Source organism: Tenrec ecaudatus, chromosome 1, assembly GCF_050624435.1.
Source record: "Tenrec ecaudatus isolate mTenEca1 chromosome 1, mTenEca1.hap1, whole genome shotgun sequence".
NCBI lineage: Eukaryota > Metazoa > Chordata > Mammalia > Afrosoricida > Tenrecidae > Tenrec > Tenrec ecaudatus.
This window is the reverse complement of record NC_134530.1, coordinates 4010866-4028992: the sequence shown is the minus strand read 5'-3', so window position 1 is coordinate 4028992 and position 18127 is coordinate 4010866. Positions and strand designations below refer to the sequence as shown.

At 61.4% G+C, this 18127-nt stretch overlaps 1 protein-coding gene across 1 annotated transcript; it reads right to left on the bottom strand.

The window, feature by feature from the left end:
- Positions 1 to 2944: 2944 nt before the first annotated feature.
- Positions 2945 to 17391, bottom strand: FZR1 (fizzy and cell division cycle 20 related 1). The gene is made up of 14 exons (XM_075545018.1): positions 17216 to 17391; positions 8595 to 8732; positions 7978 to 8103; positions 7826 to 7889; positions 7589 to 7716; positions 7431 to 7513; positions 6982 to 7165; positions 5943 to 6008; positions 5605 to 5707; positions 5344 to 5528; positions 4770 to 5003; positions 4355 to 4459; positions 4172 to 4264; positions 2945 to 4058 (listed from the first exon to the last, which is right to left on the bottom strand). Exons 2-14 carry the CDS (start codon positions 8661 to 8663, stop codon positions 4017 to 4019), a joined length of 1482 nt encoding a protein of 493 aa, XP_075401133.1. The 5' UTR covers positions 8664 to 8732; positions 17216 to 17391; the 3' UTR covers positions 2945 to 4016.
- Between the last annotated feature and the right edge of the window lie 736 nt (positions 17392 to 18127).

Here is an 18127-nt window from a genome sequence, read left to right as displayed (position 1 = left end):
AGCAGGGAGTCATTTTATCTCCAGAAGGCCTCCCAGCCCTGTCCGGCTCAAGTCCCTGGGCCCCCTGCCAGCCGGAGCCTTCTGCAGACGCAGGTGGCTACAGGCTGAGGGTGCAGAAAGGTGCAGTGGGAGGCAGGGAGATCACAAGCCGGCGGGTGTGGGTGTGAGGATCGGGGCGTCGGCAGCTCTGAGTCAGGTGGTCCACCTGGGCATCCCCGGGACACAAGCACAGCGTCCCAGCGAGCAGGAAGGTGGAGGAGCAGAGAGGTTCCCAGTGTCTCCCAAGGAGGCACCATCAGACTGCTACCTGATTGACGGGTCGGACTCCACCCTTTCTTTCCTTTTTATTTATAAATTTCATTTATTTATCTATTGTTAAGCATTTCACTAGGGGCTCACAACTCTCATCACAATCCACACAAACATCAATTGTGTAAAGCACACCCCTACATTCATTGCCCTCATCATTCTCAAAACATTTGTTCTCCACCCAAGCCCCCCCCCCCCGCATCAGCTCCTCACCCTGTCCCCTCCCTCCCCGTTCCCCCTCCCCCACAAACCCTTGGTAATTTATAATTTTGTCATATCTTGCATTGCCCGATGTCTCCCCCACCCACCCTTCTGCTGTCCGTCCCCCAGGGAGGAGGCCACAGGTAGATCCTTGCAATCAGCTCCCCCCACTCCAAACCACCCTCCCTCCACTCCCCCAGCATAGCCACTCACAACACTGGTCCCGAAGTGACCATCTGCCCCGGACTCCCCGTGCCTAAAACAGCTTCCATCTGCACCAGTGTACATCCTCTGGTCCAGCCAGATTTGTAAGGTAGAATTGGGATCATGATAGTTGGGGGGAGGAAGCATTTAGGAACTATAAGAAAGTGGTATATTTCATCAGTGCTACATCGCACCCTGACTGGCTCGTCTCCTCCCCGCGACCCCCCTGTGAGGGGATGTCCAGTGGCCTACAAATGGGCCCTGGGTCTCTGCTCTGCATTCCCTCCCCCCATTCGCAATGATTTTTTGTTCTTATACCTGATCCCTTCAGCACCTCATGATCACACAGGCTGGTGTGCTTCTTCCATGTGGGCTTTGTTGCTTCTGAGCTAGATGGCCGGACGCTTGTTTACCTTCAAGCCTTTAAGAGCCCAGACGCTATATCTTTTGATAGCCGGCATCATCAACTTTCCTCACATTTGCCTATGCACCCGTTTGTATTCAGGGATCGTATCAGGTGAGCATACGATATATGACTTTTTGTTCTTTGGTGCCTGATACCTGATCCCTTTGGCACCTTGTGATCACACAGGCTGGTGTGCTTCTTCCGTGTGGGCTTTGTTGCTTCTGAGCTTGTCCACCCTCAAGCCTTTAAGACCCCAGACGCTATCTCTTTTGACAGCCTGGCACCATCAGCTTTCTTCACGTTTGCTTATTCACCTGCCTTGTCTTCAGGGATTATGTCGGTTAGTCCACCCATATTTCCATGCAGGGTCAAGTTGACGTAAAATCTAACTGCCACGGAGACTGGTGGCTCTTAATATACCAACTCCCTCCTTCAGTTCCCTCCCTCCCGTTGGGGACCCCGCCATCCAGCTCCAGACCTGGTGACCCAGCTCCACCCCACCACACCCCTCCTTCCAACACTTTGAGAAGGTCCAGCAGAGACCCTGGTACCTGGTAGATGTCCCCAGTGGTCATCCACAAGTGACACAGAGGTGCCATGTGGCCCAGACACACAGGGTCCTGGGACACCAAGGGGTTACATGAGGGACAGAACAAAGGTTACTGCATCCAGTTTGTTAGTGGCTCACGGGGGACAAGAACATTCTGGAAGTAGGTGGAGGGGCGGCTGTACAGCAAGGTCGGTGTGAGCTTTGTTGCCGAGTGTTACGGCACAGCCAGTGTGAACGATCCCAGATGGCCGCCGCCTGCTCCCTCGGAGGTCCGGGCCCCAGACCCCCCATACACAGGGCTCCTACTTCCCGCCCTGCGGCAGCCAGAGGGCACCCATAAGCACCTGAGGGAGGCAGGGTCCCCGTCCCTCCACTGCTCGCAGCCCTCTAGGGCACCCGCCCTCCCTCAGGTCAATGCCCTAGTTCTCTCCACAGTCCCTCCCTGCCCTCCTCTCCCCCTCTACTCCTGCCACATGGACCTCCCCACTGTCCCTCCAAGCCCAGTCCTGCCCCAGGACCTTTGCAAGGGCTGTGTTCTCTTGGGTCTGTGGTGAGCCTGCACTCAAAGCACAGCCCCCTGGGGGACTGCTCCTAAGCACCAGGGGGTAGGCTGGCTGCCCCCTCTTCCCAGTCAGGGCCACAGAGCCTGCTGTGCTCCCCACAGCCTCAGCCACATCCGTCCCCGAACCATCCTGTCCTCCTGGAGGCCACCCCTCCAGTCTGTTGTGACATTGAAGAAGAATAGAGCTCGGATGTCCCACCTGTCCCTTCCACTGCTTGAGTGTCCCCTCCGTGCCAGCCTCCTATCCCTCCACAGACCCGGCCCCTCCTCTCCAGGGGCCCCTCAGGTCTCTGGGTCAGCAGGAGCCACGGGAAACACATGCCTCCGGAGGCGACCATACACCACATGTGCTGGGCGTAGCCCCCACAGGCCTGCCTCCAGGGCCCGAGCTCCCAACCAGGCAACTGGGGGTGCAGCTGCCTCTCTCCTAGGGCTCAAAATTTGGGGTGGAGGCATGTCCCACACCAGGCTAAGGACCTGGGGTGCAGGATGGTGGCATGGGCACCTCCCTTCCCAGGACCATGCTATGAGGCCACCAAACTGCTACCCCCAAGGGATGGTGGGAGCCTCTCCAGCTGTGGGGCTCATCCCAGGAATGAGGGGGTTCTAGCTCTCATGGGGGGAGGTGTCTTGCTGGGTGGTACACCCAGATTCTGGGCTCAGGTCTGTACCCACCCACACCCCGGCCAGACACAGACAGCAGCAGCAGCTGTGAATTTGCAACTTGTTTAATGACGAGATGCTTTCGCCCCCAGGCGGGGGCCTCTCGGCCATCACCGCCCCTCCCCTAAGGCCCAGCCATAGCCGCACCCCTCCCAGGGCCTGACTTTCCTGTGCCCCAGCACCAAGCCTCCTGGGCCAGGGTCCCGATCCCCAGACCACCGGTGGTTCTTTGGCAAGTGCACGGAGCGGGTGGGGTATGGGTGGGTCTGTCTGTTTTCTTATATCAAAAAGAAGAGAAACGGAACCAACACGAGCTCCGCGTGCTCGAGTCACTCAAGTACACAGGCGCGGGCGGAGGACGACACACACGTATGTACATGCTGGCAGGGCTCTGCCGCCGCCGGACGGTGGGGGTGTGGCCAAGGAGACGACGGCACGGTGGTGTCAGGGTGGGGGGCACGGCCACGCTGGGGGAGGCCTGCAGTCCAGCCCGCGGTGGCCCGCATGCGTGGGGGGAACTCCAGGGCCACGTCCCTCGCCTTGAAGTGGTCTCTCCTGTGGGCCCGCTCCTGCTCAGGCCATGACCCCAACCAAACCTGCTCCCTCAGTCTCTCTCCACCGTGAGAGGCACCGAGATCCGGACGGGGCGTGCGACGGGAGGTGGGTCGCTCCAGGGAGGGAAGGGCGGGCATCCAGGCTGGCGCGCTGGCTCCGGTGGGGCTGTGTGTCCAGGTCCCTCCCGTGGTGGTTCGCTGGGTGGTGCGAGCAGGCGGGAGGGCTCAAGCAGTGCTGGGCGAGAGCCGGGGTCTTCGCTGCCCCGTGGCTCGGGGTAGGGGGCCTTGTGAGCATCTGAGGGGGTGGGCCAGGCTGAAGCTGTGTGTCCACTTGGCCCATGGGTGCCCGCCAGGTGGGCGCAGGGTCCCTCGCCTTGCCACCACCCCAGACACCGGCCCACTTGGTTCACAATCAGGCATTTAATTGGAATCTTCGGGTTGGTCCAAGCCCAGCTCCCCGCCCCTCGCTTCCACTGGAAGGGTGTGGTGGGGAGGGGCCGTGCATGGGAGCTGTTCAGCGTCACTCTGCGGTCCGATGGGCAGGCAGGCACTGCCACGGCAACTGGTCTACCGAATCCTGGTGAAGAGGTTGAGCACCGACACGGACTCCTGTGGGCAGAGTGGGTGCAGCTGAGCCCGTGGGGATGGTGGGGGGGTGGGGTGGGGACAATGGCTGAGATCTGGGGGAGGAGGGAGAGGGGGGTGACACCAACCCGTTTTACCTTTGTCGACCGGGTTTTGCTGAAGACGTTCCAGAACCTCAGGGTCTCGTCCCCTGCCCCAGTGACGATGGCCTCACCATCAGGAGACATGGCCTGTGGGAGATGGGGGTGGGGTGAGGGGATCTCAGATTCTGGGGCTGCCGGAAATGGGCACTCCCGGGGGCTCAGTGGGGACCTACTCACCAGGTAGAGCACACGGTAGGAGTGGCCGGTCAGCTTGGCCACCTGGGTCAGGGACGGGTACTTCCAGACCAGGATCTGGTTCTGTGAGTATCCGTGAGTGCTCACCTGCGTGGAGAAGAGCTCAGATCAGTGCTGAGTGGGATGGGGTGGGCCAGGACATGGGCGCTTGGGGACTGGAGACACAGCAGGAGCGCCCTGTGAACCTGGGGGTCATGGCCTTTGGGGCCCCCATCTGTGGTGGGCCTATCTGGGGGTCAGGGCTGAGACAAGGGGCCCGGGGCGGCTGCGGAGTGAGGGATGTGTGCTCCGAGGGGAAGCTGTGGGTCAGACTGACCTCACATGGCTGGGATGGGACCCAGGGCCACACAAGGCTGAGTGCCCATCCACTCCCCCACCAGGCTATGCCGGGCCTCACCAGCTCGTTGGCGTGCTTAGACCAGGCCAGGTTGCAGACTTGGGAGCCGGTGTCGATGCACTGCAGAGGCTGCCCGGTCAGCGTGTTCCAGAAGCGGATGCAGCGGTCGGCCGTGCCCCCGCCCGACGCCAGCAGGCCATGCTGGTGGGGGGACCAGGCGATGGCCTTGACGGCCGCCAGGTGCTCCGTGTACTGCTGCACCGGGCTCAGGCTGGAATGGTTCCACACCAGGAGCTGGTGGGCAGGTGGGAGGGCGGGCACAGTGAGTGGAGAGGCCCGTCCTCAAGACCCGCCAGCCTCCAGGGGACACCCCACCAGGACACTGGTAAGCGACACCAATAGCCACGCTCACTGCCATCAAGTCGACTTCCATTCATAGTGAGCTACAGGACAGGGCAGAACTGCACCTGTGGGTTTCCGAGGCTGTAACTCTTTATGGGAGTAGAAGGCCCGTCTTTCTCCCGGGGAATGGCTAGTGGTTTCGAACTGCTGACCTTGCAGGTTAGTCGCCCAATGTGTAACCACTATGCCAGGAGGGCTCCTTCTCTAGCTCCCAGGAACCCCGAGGCCTCACCTTGTTGTCGTTGCCCCCTGAGGCCAGGAGCTGGTGGTCCGTGGACCACTTGAGCCCGCAGACCTCCTGCCGGTGGCCCTGCAGCCGCCGCTCAGACTGCAGGGGTGGCGTGCGGATGTCCCGCTGCAGGATCATGCGGTCCCGGCTACCAGACGACAGTTGGTCGGCGTTCCAGGCCAGGGCACCTGGGGGGCAGGGATAGGTAAGGTGTCAGCCGGGTCCTAGGGAGCACGGGGCAGGCAGGGTTGGGCCAGGCCTCACCAACACGTGCCGTATGGCCCTCCAGCATGGACAGTTTCTTCCCCGCGGCCGCATCCCAGATCTGCACGAAGCCCTTGTGGGTGCCAACCGCCACCAGGTTCCCCTAGGACAGACAGAGGGCACAGTCAGGCCCAGCTGCCCGAGAGCCGTGGGACTCTGCTCCTCCATAACCCAGCCCGCCTGCTGCCCACCAGATGGGCCCCCACCCTGCAGGGCCTTGACAGAATGACCTTGCAGCATCCCCTAGCTGCCCTGTGTGTGGGGTGTGGTGGTGGGGGGGTGGCCCTACCACCATCCTACATGGCCCTGCCCGGCCAATTGGAGGGGTCCCCACTGACCCGTTCAGACCAGCCCACTGAGGTCACTGAGTCCCCTTCGACAGACAGGTCACAGAGCCGTGTCACCTGGGGGAAGAAAACGGCCACTATGAACCTTCATGCTAAGATCCACCTGTGCTTCCAGCCAATCACCTGAACACCCGTCTATGCACACACCCCACCACACCCACCCATCCATTCACAAAGTCGCCCAGCAGTCAATGCCCATCCATTCAACTACCAGCTACCCAACACACACCCAAACAACTGCAGCCACCACATCTGTTATCCCCAAAACCCTTACTATCCTACCAACCACCAGCCAAGCAAACATTCATCCACCAACCATCCCTCTAGCCATCCAGTACGCAACCAACCACCCATCCGTTCATCCACCTGCCAGCCACCTATCCATTCACCACCTAACCCACCCTCCACCTCTGCATGCATCCGACTAGCCACTCAACTACCCATCTATTCAATCACACATCCCCCCATTCACCAACCACGTATCTGCTCACTCATCCTTCCTCTCGCTCCCCCACCACCCAGCCAAGCACCCAACACTGCAGACCCCTGGGTGTCAGCACTAGACCATCAGGCCACTGTGCTCTGGGGACTGCCAGCTGAGAAAGGGGACACAAACACCAGGAAGGGTGAGTTGAAGACCATTCAAGGCCCTCCAACCAGCAAGCTGCCCCAAAGCCAGACTGCCACCCCCTAAAGGCACACAAGAGCCGCAGGGACAGACAGCCCCAAGGTGGGCATGGCAGGGGAATACTGGCAGGGCACCCTTCTCGCAGCTCTCCCCCTCCATGCAGCTCCGCTCTGCGGGAACCCGACACCCTGACACACCTTCCACCGATGGACGCAGCCCACCTGCCCGCCCCGACCCGGCACACATCCCACCCAGCACACCGTTCCATCTACACAGATGCACTCCCCGCACACACGCACACACACACACACACACACACACACACACACACACACACACACACACACACACACACACCCCGGCCTCAGATCCCCAGGGACACCCTGCCCACGCAGCCCGCACCTGGCTGGTACAGGCGCTCCACAGGTACACACAGGTGCCCAGCCCCACACTGAGCACGTTGAGGGAAGACCAGTCCACCAGGTTCAAGTAGAAGTCGTCCTGGAGCTCGGGTGCGTCCAGGACCTTGAAGGGGATTTTGGAGATTTTCCGGGTGGGTTTCCGGGGCGACCTCAACAACTTCTGGCTGTGGAGGGGAGACGGGCCTGAGAGAAGCTCCTGGCCCCTGGGCCCAGCAGAGCCTGCCCTTTACCTGCCACCCCACATAGCCACCAGCACGACCAGCCAAGGAGAACCCCGTGGCCAGGGGCCCTTGTCCTGGAGGCTCACACTGGAGAAACAGTGCAGTGTCCCTCTCTGTCCCCCGGGACTCGCCGGCACATTCTGTCATCGTGAGGCCCAGAAAGCCACGGCTAGTCTCTGCCCGCGCTGGGGACCACCCAGGGCCTCACCTCTTGTTGCTGACGGGGGACAAGGAGTACGGGGACACCTCATTGCCGTCGTCGGGGCTGGAGCGCTTGGTGCTGAGGGAATACTGGGGAGCAGTGGGGCAGTGAGAGGCTGCCCCGCCCCGGGGCCCCACCCCTGCCGACCCGGGCCGCAGCCTCACCGTGAACAGGCTCTTCTTCTCCGGTGTGGAGGGCTGCAGCCGGCGGTCCTCCGTCTGCGGGTCCTGCACCTTCTCGATGCCCGCCCCCAGGAGTTCGTTCTTCAGCAGGGCAGAATAGGCCAGCCCATCTGCAGGCGGCAAGGGTCAGGGGCGGGGCCTCAGGGCAGGGGCGGGGCCTAAACAGAAGGGCGTGGTCACTGGGTGACGGGCGGGGCCGTGGGGCTCCTGGAGCCTCACCTTTGCCGTTGTCGGAGGTGGCGTCCTTGGCTTTGCGGTTCTGGCTGGGTGACTTCTCGTTTTCCTGCGGATAGCAAGGCGGGGAGGGCGATGAGGCCTCAGATCCTACAAGCTGGAGGTCCAGCAGCGCCCTCCCGCCAGCCCGCCCTCACATTGATGCGGTGGAAGTTCACGCTCCAGTTGGCCCCTGCCCTCGAAGGGATGAAGCGGTCTCCATGCTTGCTGGGCGAGGACACTGGGGAGTTGGCCGGTGTCAGCGTGCGCCGCATCTCCGCAACCTGTAGGGCAGAACGTGGGATGGGCCAGCTGTCCCTACCACTCCCCACGCCCCCTTCACCTCTCCCCCATGCCAGCCTCAGTCCTTGTCCCCACTATCAGCTGCCCAGCCTCACCTCCTGACCTGAACACCTGGCCTGTGAGCTCAGGACCCCACTGTCACTCAGCCCACCTCACCCATGACCTTGCAAATCCACCACCACCACCACCGTCTCACCAACCTGCTCACCACCCTGCCTCGCCCAGAGTCTGGTATGACCTTGCCAGTCAGTCTAACGCCTCACCCCCATCCCACCTAGCTGGCACCTGAGAAAGCCCAGCTCTGGGGCTGGAGCATGGGCCTGGGCTGAAGGAGAAGGGGGAGGGGGCTGCAGGTGGGTGGGTTGGGCTGAGGTGATGCCCCAGTACAGCTTTGCTCCTGGAGTCTTCTGCAGCAACCTCCCCTCCCCTGGGGACCAGTGACCCCAGCCCTGGCCTGGTGCACGGCACTCACGCCCGGCATGGTGTTCTCGTTCTGGACGACTATCTGCCGCAGCAGCCGTCTCTCGTAGTCCTGGTCCATGGTGGGCCGGCTGGGGCACAGGCCGAGGCCCCCCCGCCTGCTCTGACACCAGACCGCGATCTGCGCCTCCTGCACAGGGAAACAAGGCAGGTTGGCTCCTGGCTAGGGCCCCACCCTGGGGGGCAGGGCGCGGGGCAACCTTCCTGCCCTAATAGCAGAGCTACGGGTTTGGTAACTGAACCATAAAGGCTTACTCCGAGTGAGCTGCGTCCCGGGCCCCTCCAGAACAAGCAGGTGCCTAGGCCACATGCTCGTGTGCCTGGGAAAGGTGGACGGAGTGGGCCCAGGGGCTGGTCACGGCTGGACTCACTCTGGAACCCAGGTGCCAGGCCCTGCCGGAAAGGGTGTATGTGTGATGCCCCCATGCAGGCAAGCTGCTCTCATTCGGTGAGCCCCTGCAGGTCCCAGGCTCCCAGCTGACGGCGTGCCCCAGGAATATGTCGTAAATCCCAGGCACCATCAGCAGGCGGCTGCTGAGGGCAGGGCTGGAGGTTCAAGCCCACCAGCACTGGAAAGGAGAAAGCAGCAGCGGGCCCTGAGTCTGGCCCCGCGGCCATGGCCTCGCTTACGTTAGTCTAGGTAAAGCAGGCGTTCCGCACCAAGCTCTCTCAACCTTGTAAGGCGGGAAACCCGAGGGACAGTGGTATACAAGGTGCAGGTAGACCCAGGAGAAAACTAGGGGTGCTGTTGATGAGGGGATACAGCCAGCAGGCCAGCAAATACGGAACGAGACCAGGGACTCAGGTGAAGAATGCTGGGAGACAAAACCCTGCCCGAGAGCATGTGCCCTAAACACCATCAGCCTCCTAACTGAGGGGATACCCATCTGCGCAACAGCGCCTCCCCACCCCCCAGTCTCACCTACCACCTACTATGCAGCAAGGACCCACTGAAGACAACCAGGCCACCCAAGGAACATGCTAACCAACAGACTAGTACCCACACCACATAACCCAAGCAGACACTGCCCCCCCCCGCTCATGCTCAGGACTGGGGCCACTGAACCCCACCTTGCTGAGGACTCGCCCTCCAAGGTGCACCCCACACACACATGTGGTCGCCACCTACCGCTGTAGGGGCAGATGGGCCGCCCACCCACACCTTGGAAACCCGCTAGTCGCCAGTACAGAAAGGATGAAGCGGCCAAGGCAGGGCCAGGGAAGAGAGAGATGGTTATTGGGGGTGGGAGGGGTGGGGGGCGGCTTCAAATCTGGGAAGGCACCAGACAGCCCCGAGACCCCAGCAGCTGTCACATAGCCTGGCGCCCCACGTGGCTGCAGAGCAGAGGCACGCTGGCGCTGACGATTTTTGGAAGGAGGTTGCCAGGCTTCCCTTTTAAAGCACTCTCAGGCTAAAAGTCAGGGGCTTCCCACTTGTACCAGCCAGGGCCCCTGAAAGGCAGCTCTCCTGAGGCACCCAGTTTCCACAAAGCCCAGGTCCGCCCACCTGCGGTGGACATGGCTCCAGGCGTCCTGGGGCTGAGGGGCTAGGCACCTCGCTGGTAGGAACCTGCAGGCCGGGGGAGAAGGTGCTCAGGGTTCCAGCCCGCTCTCCTGGGCGCGGTGTTTGAACTTCTCCAGATGCTCAGGGTCACCCCAAGTACATCCCTGTGGAGCGGGAAGGCGGAGCTCTGCAGGCCCGCACCTGCACACGGTTCTGGCCCAAGAGGTCCTGTGGGGGGGGGGTGCCCACGGCTCAGCACCAGGCAGGTAGGTGAAGGGTTGGCCGTTCGAGCAACCTGCGCTTGAAAAGCCCAAGCCTGGAGACCCCACACAGCCGTTCTGCACTGCGCACGCAGGGGTGTCCTGAGTCGGGGTGGGGTACTGGCCACGAGAGGCTGTTTTGGTTTGCACAGTGAGTGTGTGTGACCGTGGAGCGGTGTCCCAGCCGACCCCGCTAGGGCCATCAGACCCGTGTGAGCCCCGCAGCCCTCCTTGTCTGTCCTTGACGGGGCCGTCTTTTGGCCTGCCAACTGGCGATGGCCTGCCTCTCACTGTGACCTGACAGGCTGGCGGGAGCCCGGTGCTGCCTTTGGCCGGTGGCGCGGCTCTGCCGCAGGTTCAAATGCTGGGAGAAGGCCCGGTGGCAACCGCGCCTGCTCATAGCCCCTTCTGACCACGGCGTCCCCTTGGCTGAGCAGGGCTGCCTCCCTGAGAAGCGGACCGCCAGGCCTTTCTCCTGTGAGTCACGGCCTTTGATAGCAGCCCAATGCTTGCCTCATGCTGGGTCTGCTCTCCTCATCCAGTGCCAGCCCCCCCTGTAGAGGTCCGCCCTGCATGTCGGGGTCCTGCGCTACAACGAGCTGTGACCCTGCCCAGCTCTAGCCCGTCCAGAGAACCTGCCCGCTTCCTCCAGGGTAGCTGCGTGGGGTGGTTCCGGCCCACACTGGGGTGGATTCATGAGGCCGGTTACTGCCAGCACTGTGCCGGCCTCCGGGGAGGGGACGTGCACTTCTGAGACCAAGTCCACGCTGTCTTCAGTCTCACCTTGAGGCGCTCTGTCCTTGCTGCTTCCAGAGCCACCCTGCACTCTCCATCCCGTCATCCCGTTCCCTCCTATCCATTCACACCACCCTCTCCATCCAGTCACCCTCCATCCAGTCCCCCACTCCATCCATCCCCCATCCAGTCACCCCTCTCCATCCATCACTCATCTCCATCTAGTCACCCCCCTCCATCCAGTCCCCCCTCCATCCAGTCTCCCCTCTCCATCCACCCCCCCTCCATCCACCCCCTATCCAGTCCCTTCTCCATCCAGTCATCCTCCATCCAGTCACCCCTCCATCCAGTCACCACCCTCCATCCAGGCCCCCCCTCCATCCAGTCTCCCCTCTCCATCCACCCCCCACCCCCCATCCAGTCCCTTCTCCATCCAGTCACCCCTCCATCCAGTCCCCCCCTCCATCCAGTCACCACCCTCCATCCAGTCACCCTTCTCCATTCAGTCCCCCCTCCATCCAGTCCCCCTTTCTCCATCCATCCTTCCCTCCCATCCAGTCATCGCCTTCACTTCATTTCTAAGACACACTCATTCAAAGAGCTTCCAGACCTTGTCAGAGAGCAGCGTGCCTCCCTTACCCTAGGGAGCAGGTCCTCTCTGGGCTGGGGTGTCCTGGACACTAACAGGTATTAAGCAGCATACCTGATTTCCACCCACTCGATGCCAGAGTCATGACACCCAGAAATGTCTCCCAACATGGCCCGTGTCCCTGGGGGAGGGGCCACAGGGGAGGACCCTTTGGGAGTCACTGAAGCCAGGGGGGAGGGGGCATGTCTTGTGAGCCCTGCTCTGCTTTCCAGTATGGGCACGACAGGATCACGGTGCCTGGTGGTGCTTCCACTGACAAAGAGGGTCAGTGTCTACGTGGTGGACTGGCCCAGGGTCCCTGCTGCCCCAGGGGGGAAGAGAAGGCTGGGCGGGGACTCTGGAGACCCAGCTCTGCAGGTCAGCTTCCCTAGAGCCGAGGGGCAAAGGTGTACAGACCATCTAGTCGGCGGCCCAGCATGGTCCCCAAGCCTGAGTGAGCTTAGACAAAAGCTCCCCCCTCCCTGTTTTACCTCCTGGGAGGTGAGGAGTGGCAGGCTGTTCGGTTATCCCTCGTTACTGGTGAAGGGGTCGGGGGCAGCCCCCAAGGAAACCCCCCAGAAATGGAGAGTGGGTGGTTCTTAGGCTTTACCTGGGGGCTGGGTAGCTTGTTTGGCCTCTGGCCTCCACCCTGGAGTGACACCTGATGGACCCCGAGACAGGTCTCCCTCCGTGCCACACCCTCGTCACTGCCTTTCAGAAAGTGACATGCCCCGCTCAGCCTCTTGTTTGTTCACAGGAGTGTCTGCGTGTGAGGCCCAGTGAACAACACAGAATGTTCTGAAACACTGGTCACGGATCCGCTCCTTTACGCCCTCCTCGCACAGCCCTGCACTGAGTGACCGGCGACTTCCTCTTGAGAGTCCTCTGCTCTACCCTTCCCTTCAGCTCAGGGCGACTGGCTGCTGCGGGCAGCTCCCGCCAAGCCCTCTCTGCCCACACACTACATCCTCTGGGAGCTCTGGGCAGGGCAGACGGACTGTGGGTCCAGCTCCACCCTGGGCTTTTGGGCGGGGCTCTTGGAGCCTGTTTAGCCCTGTCGGAAGTGGGGTCGACATGGCAGATGCGCTCAGGCAGTGGGAGTGCCTCGGAGGAAGGTCTGGCAGTGGCCTGTCCTAAGATGCTCACTTCTGCTCTGACCTTCCCAGTTCCTGGCAGGCACTGGTGGCTGGTCCCACAGGCTCAGGGACGGTGCATCAGGTCCCTTCCCCATGCTCCTTGTGCCTCGCTGACTCAAGTCGGCCCTGCCTCCCAACAGGGGATGGCGTGGCCGACTTGGTCTCAGGCCAGGCAGAGCCCCACACGCTGGCTAGGATTAGGGCCCCGACACCTAGGGGACCGCCTGAGTCCTCAGGTGATGTAAAGTGGCTGCTCCAGGAACATATCTGGCAGCAGACACTATGTTGTCTGCCTTCTGTCTGGGGCCTTGGGAGGACATGGGGTGGGACACACCCACTGTCCATGCCCCCGGCAGCTCCCGGCAGCAGGGAGGAGATGAGAGGGACACTGGAGGGTGGCCAGCTCTGATGGCTTCACCACTGCGACAGTTCAAACCTACCTAGCTGCTCCGCAGAAGAAAGGCCTGGCCATCTGCTCCCTTATGATCTCACTCCAACTCACAGTCCCCCTACAGGACAGGACAGGAACTGCCCCTGGGGGTTTCCAAGGCGGCGAAACTTTACAGGAGTAGAAAGCCCAGTCTTTCTCCCAAGGAGCAGTGACTGGTGATTTTGAACTGATGACCTTGTGGTTAGCCGGCCAATATTTAACCAAGATTAGAGCCTAGGAAACCCTTTGGCACTTTACTGTTACATGGGGGCGCTGTGACATCCAGGAAGGGTGTCGGGCAGAGGAGACAGGAAAATCAACTTGGACCCTTCATAGGAGGATCCCACGAAGCCCACTCCCTGCCCCATTAGGGTGTGCACTGCAGAGGCAGGATGCTTCGGCGGCCCCCGCCTCCCACCCCAAGCAGCCTCTCCTGCTCTGAACCTCAGTACAGTTAGGGCAGGTCTCCTTCCCTGCCCCACCCACCCCCATACAGCTAACAGCAGGCACTCTACAGTGTTAGGTAGCATCCCTGGGCTCTACCCACTTGATGCCAATCACACACACACACACACACACACACACACACACACACACACACACACACACCAGCTTAAACCATAACTGCCACAAACATCCCCAGACATGGCCCAGTGTTCCCTGGTGGTGGCATCACCCTGGGTGAGGACCCAAGGATTAGATTTTCCACTGACACCAAGACCCCCTGCGGCTCTGATCCTGCCCTCCTGCTGGCCTAGGACCCTGCTCTGACGGGAGGGGGAGCTCACAGGAGCTGGAGGGTCCCCTGGTGGACACTGTCTGAAACAACTCAGTTTCCTTCTAAATTAGTCTCCCTCCTCTTGGGCCTGCAGACATGGGACCAACCCCTCTCTGCCAGGGGTGTCTGTAAACATGGTGTTGAGCAGCATCCTGGCCTCCACATGTGCACTGCCAGCAGCACCCCTCAGCTGTGACGGCCACAAACATCCCCAAGGATCCCTGGGGGGTCAGAATCTCCCTGGTGTCCTGCTAGAGGAGGACAGCTCCTGTAAGCTGGCTGCTCCCTGGGTCACCACGCCTGCCAGGCAACGAACGAACGAGTCCGCCCCTCGTCCGCCCCTCTCAGGAACACAGAGGTAGAGGAGAAGGAGGGGCCCACCACCATCCTCCCATGGGACCACCCAACCCCAGTTGGTCTGGGTATCCAATCTTTGCCCCCATTCCCCACCCCCGCCTTCACCCCCCTGTCCCAGCAACGCCAGAAAACAACAAAAGCCGTCTCCATCAAACCCTTTCCAACCCACAGCCATCCCCTCGCATCACACAGAGCTGTGGGACACAGGGTTTGCACAGCCAGAGCCAGGCCTCTCTTCCGAGGGAGGTGCCTCTGGGCAGCCTCGAACCTCCCACCTTCGGTTCGCAGACATCACTTAACCATTTGTACAGGCAGGGCTCACCTCTCCTCCCAGTCGGAAGCCCATGTTGAAAACAAAGTAAACCCACATCCCTATGGCCAAGGCGATTCTAACACAGATTACAACTCACAGCGACCCCACAGGGCTGAGGCGGCCTGACCCGCAGGGCTTCCAAGGCTGTCATCTTTCCCACGAGGAGCCAGTGGTGCTGCCAGTGTTGGGCTAACAGCAAGGTTGGCAATTCAAAGCCAGCAGCCACCGGGAGGGGGGCAGATGAGGAAGGCTGCTCCCTTATAGATCTAAGGCCCTCAAGAACCTGCTACAGGACCCGGTGAGTTGGAATTGACCCAGTGGCAAGAGGTTGGGGTCACTCTTGAGGGAAAGCAACTGCCTCATCGTTCTCCGGCTGGTGGGTTTGAACTGCCAACCTTCCAGTTAGCAGCTCAACACCTAACCCACTGCATCCTGAGAGCCAGGCAGAGAATCCATCAGTTACCAACCATGTGGAGGAGCCCGCCTGGAATCAGGGCCTGGTCTAGTCTCTACCAGAGCCCTCTGGGGATTCATTTTCTCCTTGTCTGCTTCCAGCACAACTACCATGACTGGTGACAACGCTGACCAGGGCTAGAATAACCCAGCCCCACCCCGAAGGATCATGACAACCAAGCAAGCCTTGGATCTTGGGGGAAGCACCTGTCTGTGTTCTACACGTGTGCACACACATTCTCTCTCCCCATATACATACACACACACACACACACACACACCCCATCATCTGTGTCGCCTCAGCAGGCTGGGCACTCAGCTCTGGCCATCACCGCCAGCTCCCACCCTGGGACAGGAAAGGCACTGACAGTCCACTGTGGACTGGACATAAACGGCCAACACCAAACCAAACCCACTGCCACAGTCATTTCTGAATTCACAGTGTCACTATCGGACAGGGTGGAGCTGCCCCTGTGAGTTTCCAAGACTGTCACTCTCTAGAGGAGTACAAAGTCCCATCTTTCTCCCTGGGAGCAGCTGGTGGTTTGGAACTGCTGACCTTGTGGGTAGCAGTCCAACATGTAACCACTACGCCACCAGGGCTCCGTGATGACCGTCACAGCCCAGGAGAAACTCTGCTAATGGCCCCAGGTACGTCTGGGGACTGGCCCCACAGCAGCTCTAGACTGTTCAAAACAGGCCGCCCCCACCAGCCTGAGGGAGACCACCCACTTCATTCATCCCTGAGTTGCGTCCTGCCAGGATGGCCTGTGCCAGTGTGCAGGGTCAGGGTAGCTGGTTCTCCCCCAGGGCCCAGCTTCATTCAGAGAAGGGGCATGGGAGCAGGGCTCAGCTTCACTGGAGAAGCATGAGGTCATCGCTCAGTGTACAGAGGGGAGGGGGGTGTTTGCCCAGCCTGAGAGGTGCCCTGACAGAGGGATGACTGGGTGACAAATCAGGAAAAACACCAAACAGGTTTCAGCAGGGCAGGAGTGGGTGGGGTTCAGGCATGAGTAGTGGGCAGGACTGGGGCATAAGGTGGAGGTGGGAGGGCAGCTTTGGTTTGAGGGAGCATCCACATGTGGGGGACCCCAAGTGACCCAGCTTGTGCTTGCAAGGAAGCCATGAGCTGATCCAGATAAGAGGGGGCTTGTCCAAGATGAGGGGGTCCACTCCCATCAGGGTGAGGCTAACTAAGGTTGGGCTCATGGCCAGGGATTGAGAAGGTGGATAATCTGCCTCAGATTTGGGGGTGGGGATTGACACTGTAATGGAAGAGCTAGGATGGTGGCTGGAATGCTCTTAACTGGGGGCAGAAATTGTGGGGCGAGGAGTGGTGGGGCTCTTATACACCCAAAGTACCCTAGTTGGCAGTTCTGGGGAGCCAGGGACCAAGAACATGATGGAGCACAGTGACACACCAGGTCCCCGCAACCGCGAGGTCTACACAGCTCAGATCTTAATTGATGGGGACAAGGGGCTGGTTCAGGCGTGGGGTCCGGGGTGGGAGCACGTCACAAGAGGCTCCGCTCTCAAGAGCTGTTTAAATCTGGGAAGGGCCGGAGCTGGGGCGTTCCGGATTCGCGGTGCGGTTGACAAGCCCCAGGCAAAGAACACAGCCCAGGGCCGTTCCAGGCCCCTCCCCTAATATTGGGGGGCGCAGCTCCGAATGGTGCTGGAAAATGCCTGGAGGTGGTTTGGTGCCTGTTCGGGGACACCGACCAGCTTCAAGGGCTCGGGATGAGGGTGGCACGGTGACGGTGGCCTGATCGAGGGATGCGGATTTGGGGGTTAAGAATGTTGGGGTCACTCAGAGCCTCGCTGCCGTCGGGGACGCGTTCAGGGGTCTGGCCTGATCCTGGATCAACCCCACCTTGGGGATTCGCGGCCTGGACCGTTGGGTCAGATTTGGGGTGACCCTCGTTCTGCCCGCGCCCCTGCCAAGGCCCAAATGGGGGTCCCGGCCAAGCCTCGCCGCCCTGGGCCCGGGGGGCGGGTCCCCGACCCCGGCCGCCTCACCTAGCTCGCTCCCGTCGCCTGCTGGCTCCGCCGGCCCCGGGACTCCCGGGGTGGCCCCACGCCCGCCTCCGGCCGCGAAGCTCCGCCGGGCTCACCCGTGGCCCCCGCTGACAGCCTCCCGGGATCCGCGGCCCTTAATATGGCGGCGGTCGCGGCTCCGCGGTCTCTCCGCTGCCCCCCCTCCGCCGCGCGCGCCCCCGCGGCCCCGCCCCGCCCCGCGTCGGCGCGCGGCGCCCATGGCCACGCCCCGCGACGCGACGTCGCGCTGCCCGCTTTGGCCACGCCCCCGCCAAGCCCTCGCGCGCCGGGCTCTCACGCTCCAGACTTGGCCCACCCCGCGCGGCTGCGCCTGCGCGTCTCGTGCATCTCGGGAGGACGTGACGTGCCGGCGATTCGAATCAATACAGGAAGCGCGGGACCACGCGTTGCCAAGGGCTACTGGCGCCGGAAGTGGGCGGGCCGCCTTGAGGAGGCCGGGTACCACGCAGCGAAATAGCTCCGCTCGGTTAGGGCGTGGTTCCCCTTAAGGGACAGTTCCAAAAACAAACAGCCACGGGGTTAAACCAAACACACCCCGCAATCGGGCACGTGACGAGTGCAGATGGGCTCAACAGGTGCACCAGCCAAGCCCACTACCCTACTGGGGAGGCAGCTGAGCGCATTTCATTCATTCAGCTAATATTTGCTGCGCTCCTGCCGAGCTTGGTGAATGCCATGCAGCTACCAAAAGCCCACCCCTGCCATCGCCTCATAGCGCCCCTCTAGGGTTTCCGGAGGTAGAAAGCCCTGTCTTTCTCCTGGGGATTGGCCAGTGGTTTCGAACTGCTGACTTTGCAGTTAGCAACCCAATGTGTAACCAGTATGCCACGAAGATACAGCAGGGTACAAAACAAGTAAACGTTCCCGAAAGAA

Coding starts and splice junctions, on each gene's coding strand:
- FZR1 (XM_075545018.1), bottom strand. CDS start 8,663: ATGGACCAGGACTACGAGAGACGGCTGCTGCGGCAGATAGTCGTCCAG. Junction 6,009..6,981: donor GGAGCGCCTGTACCAGCCAG/GTGCGGGCTGCG, acceptor TTCTTCCCCCAG/GTGACACGGCTCTGTGACCT. Junction 5,708..5,942: donor CAGTGGGCTGGTCTGAACGG/GTCAGTGGGGAC, acceptor TGTCTGTCCTAG/GGGAACCTGGTGGCGGTTGG.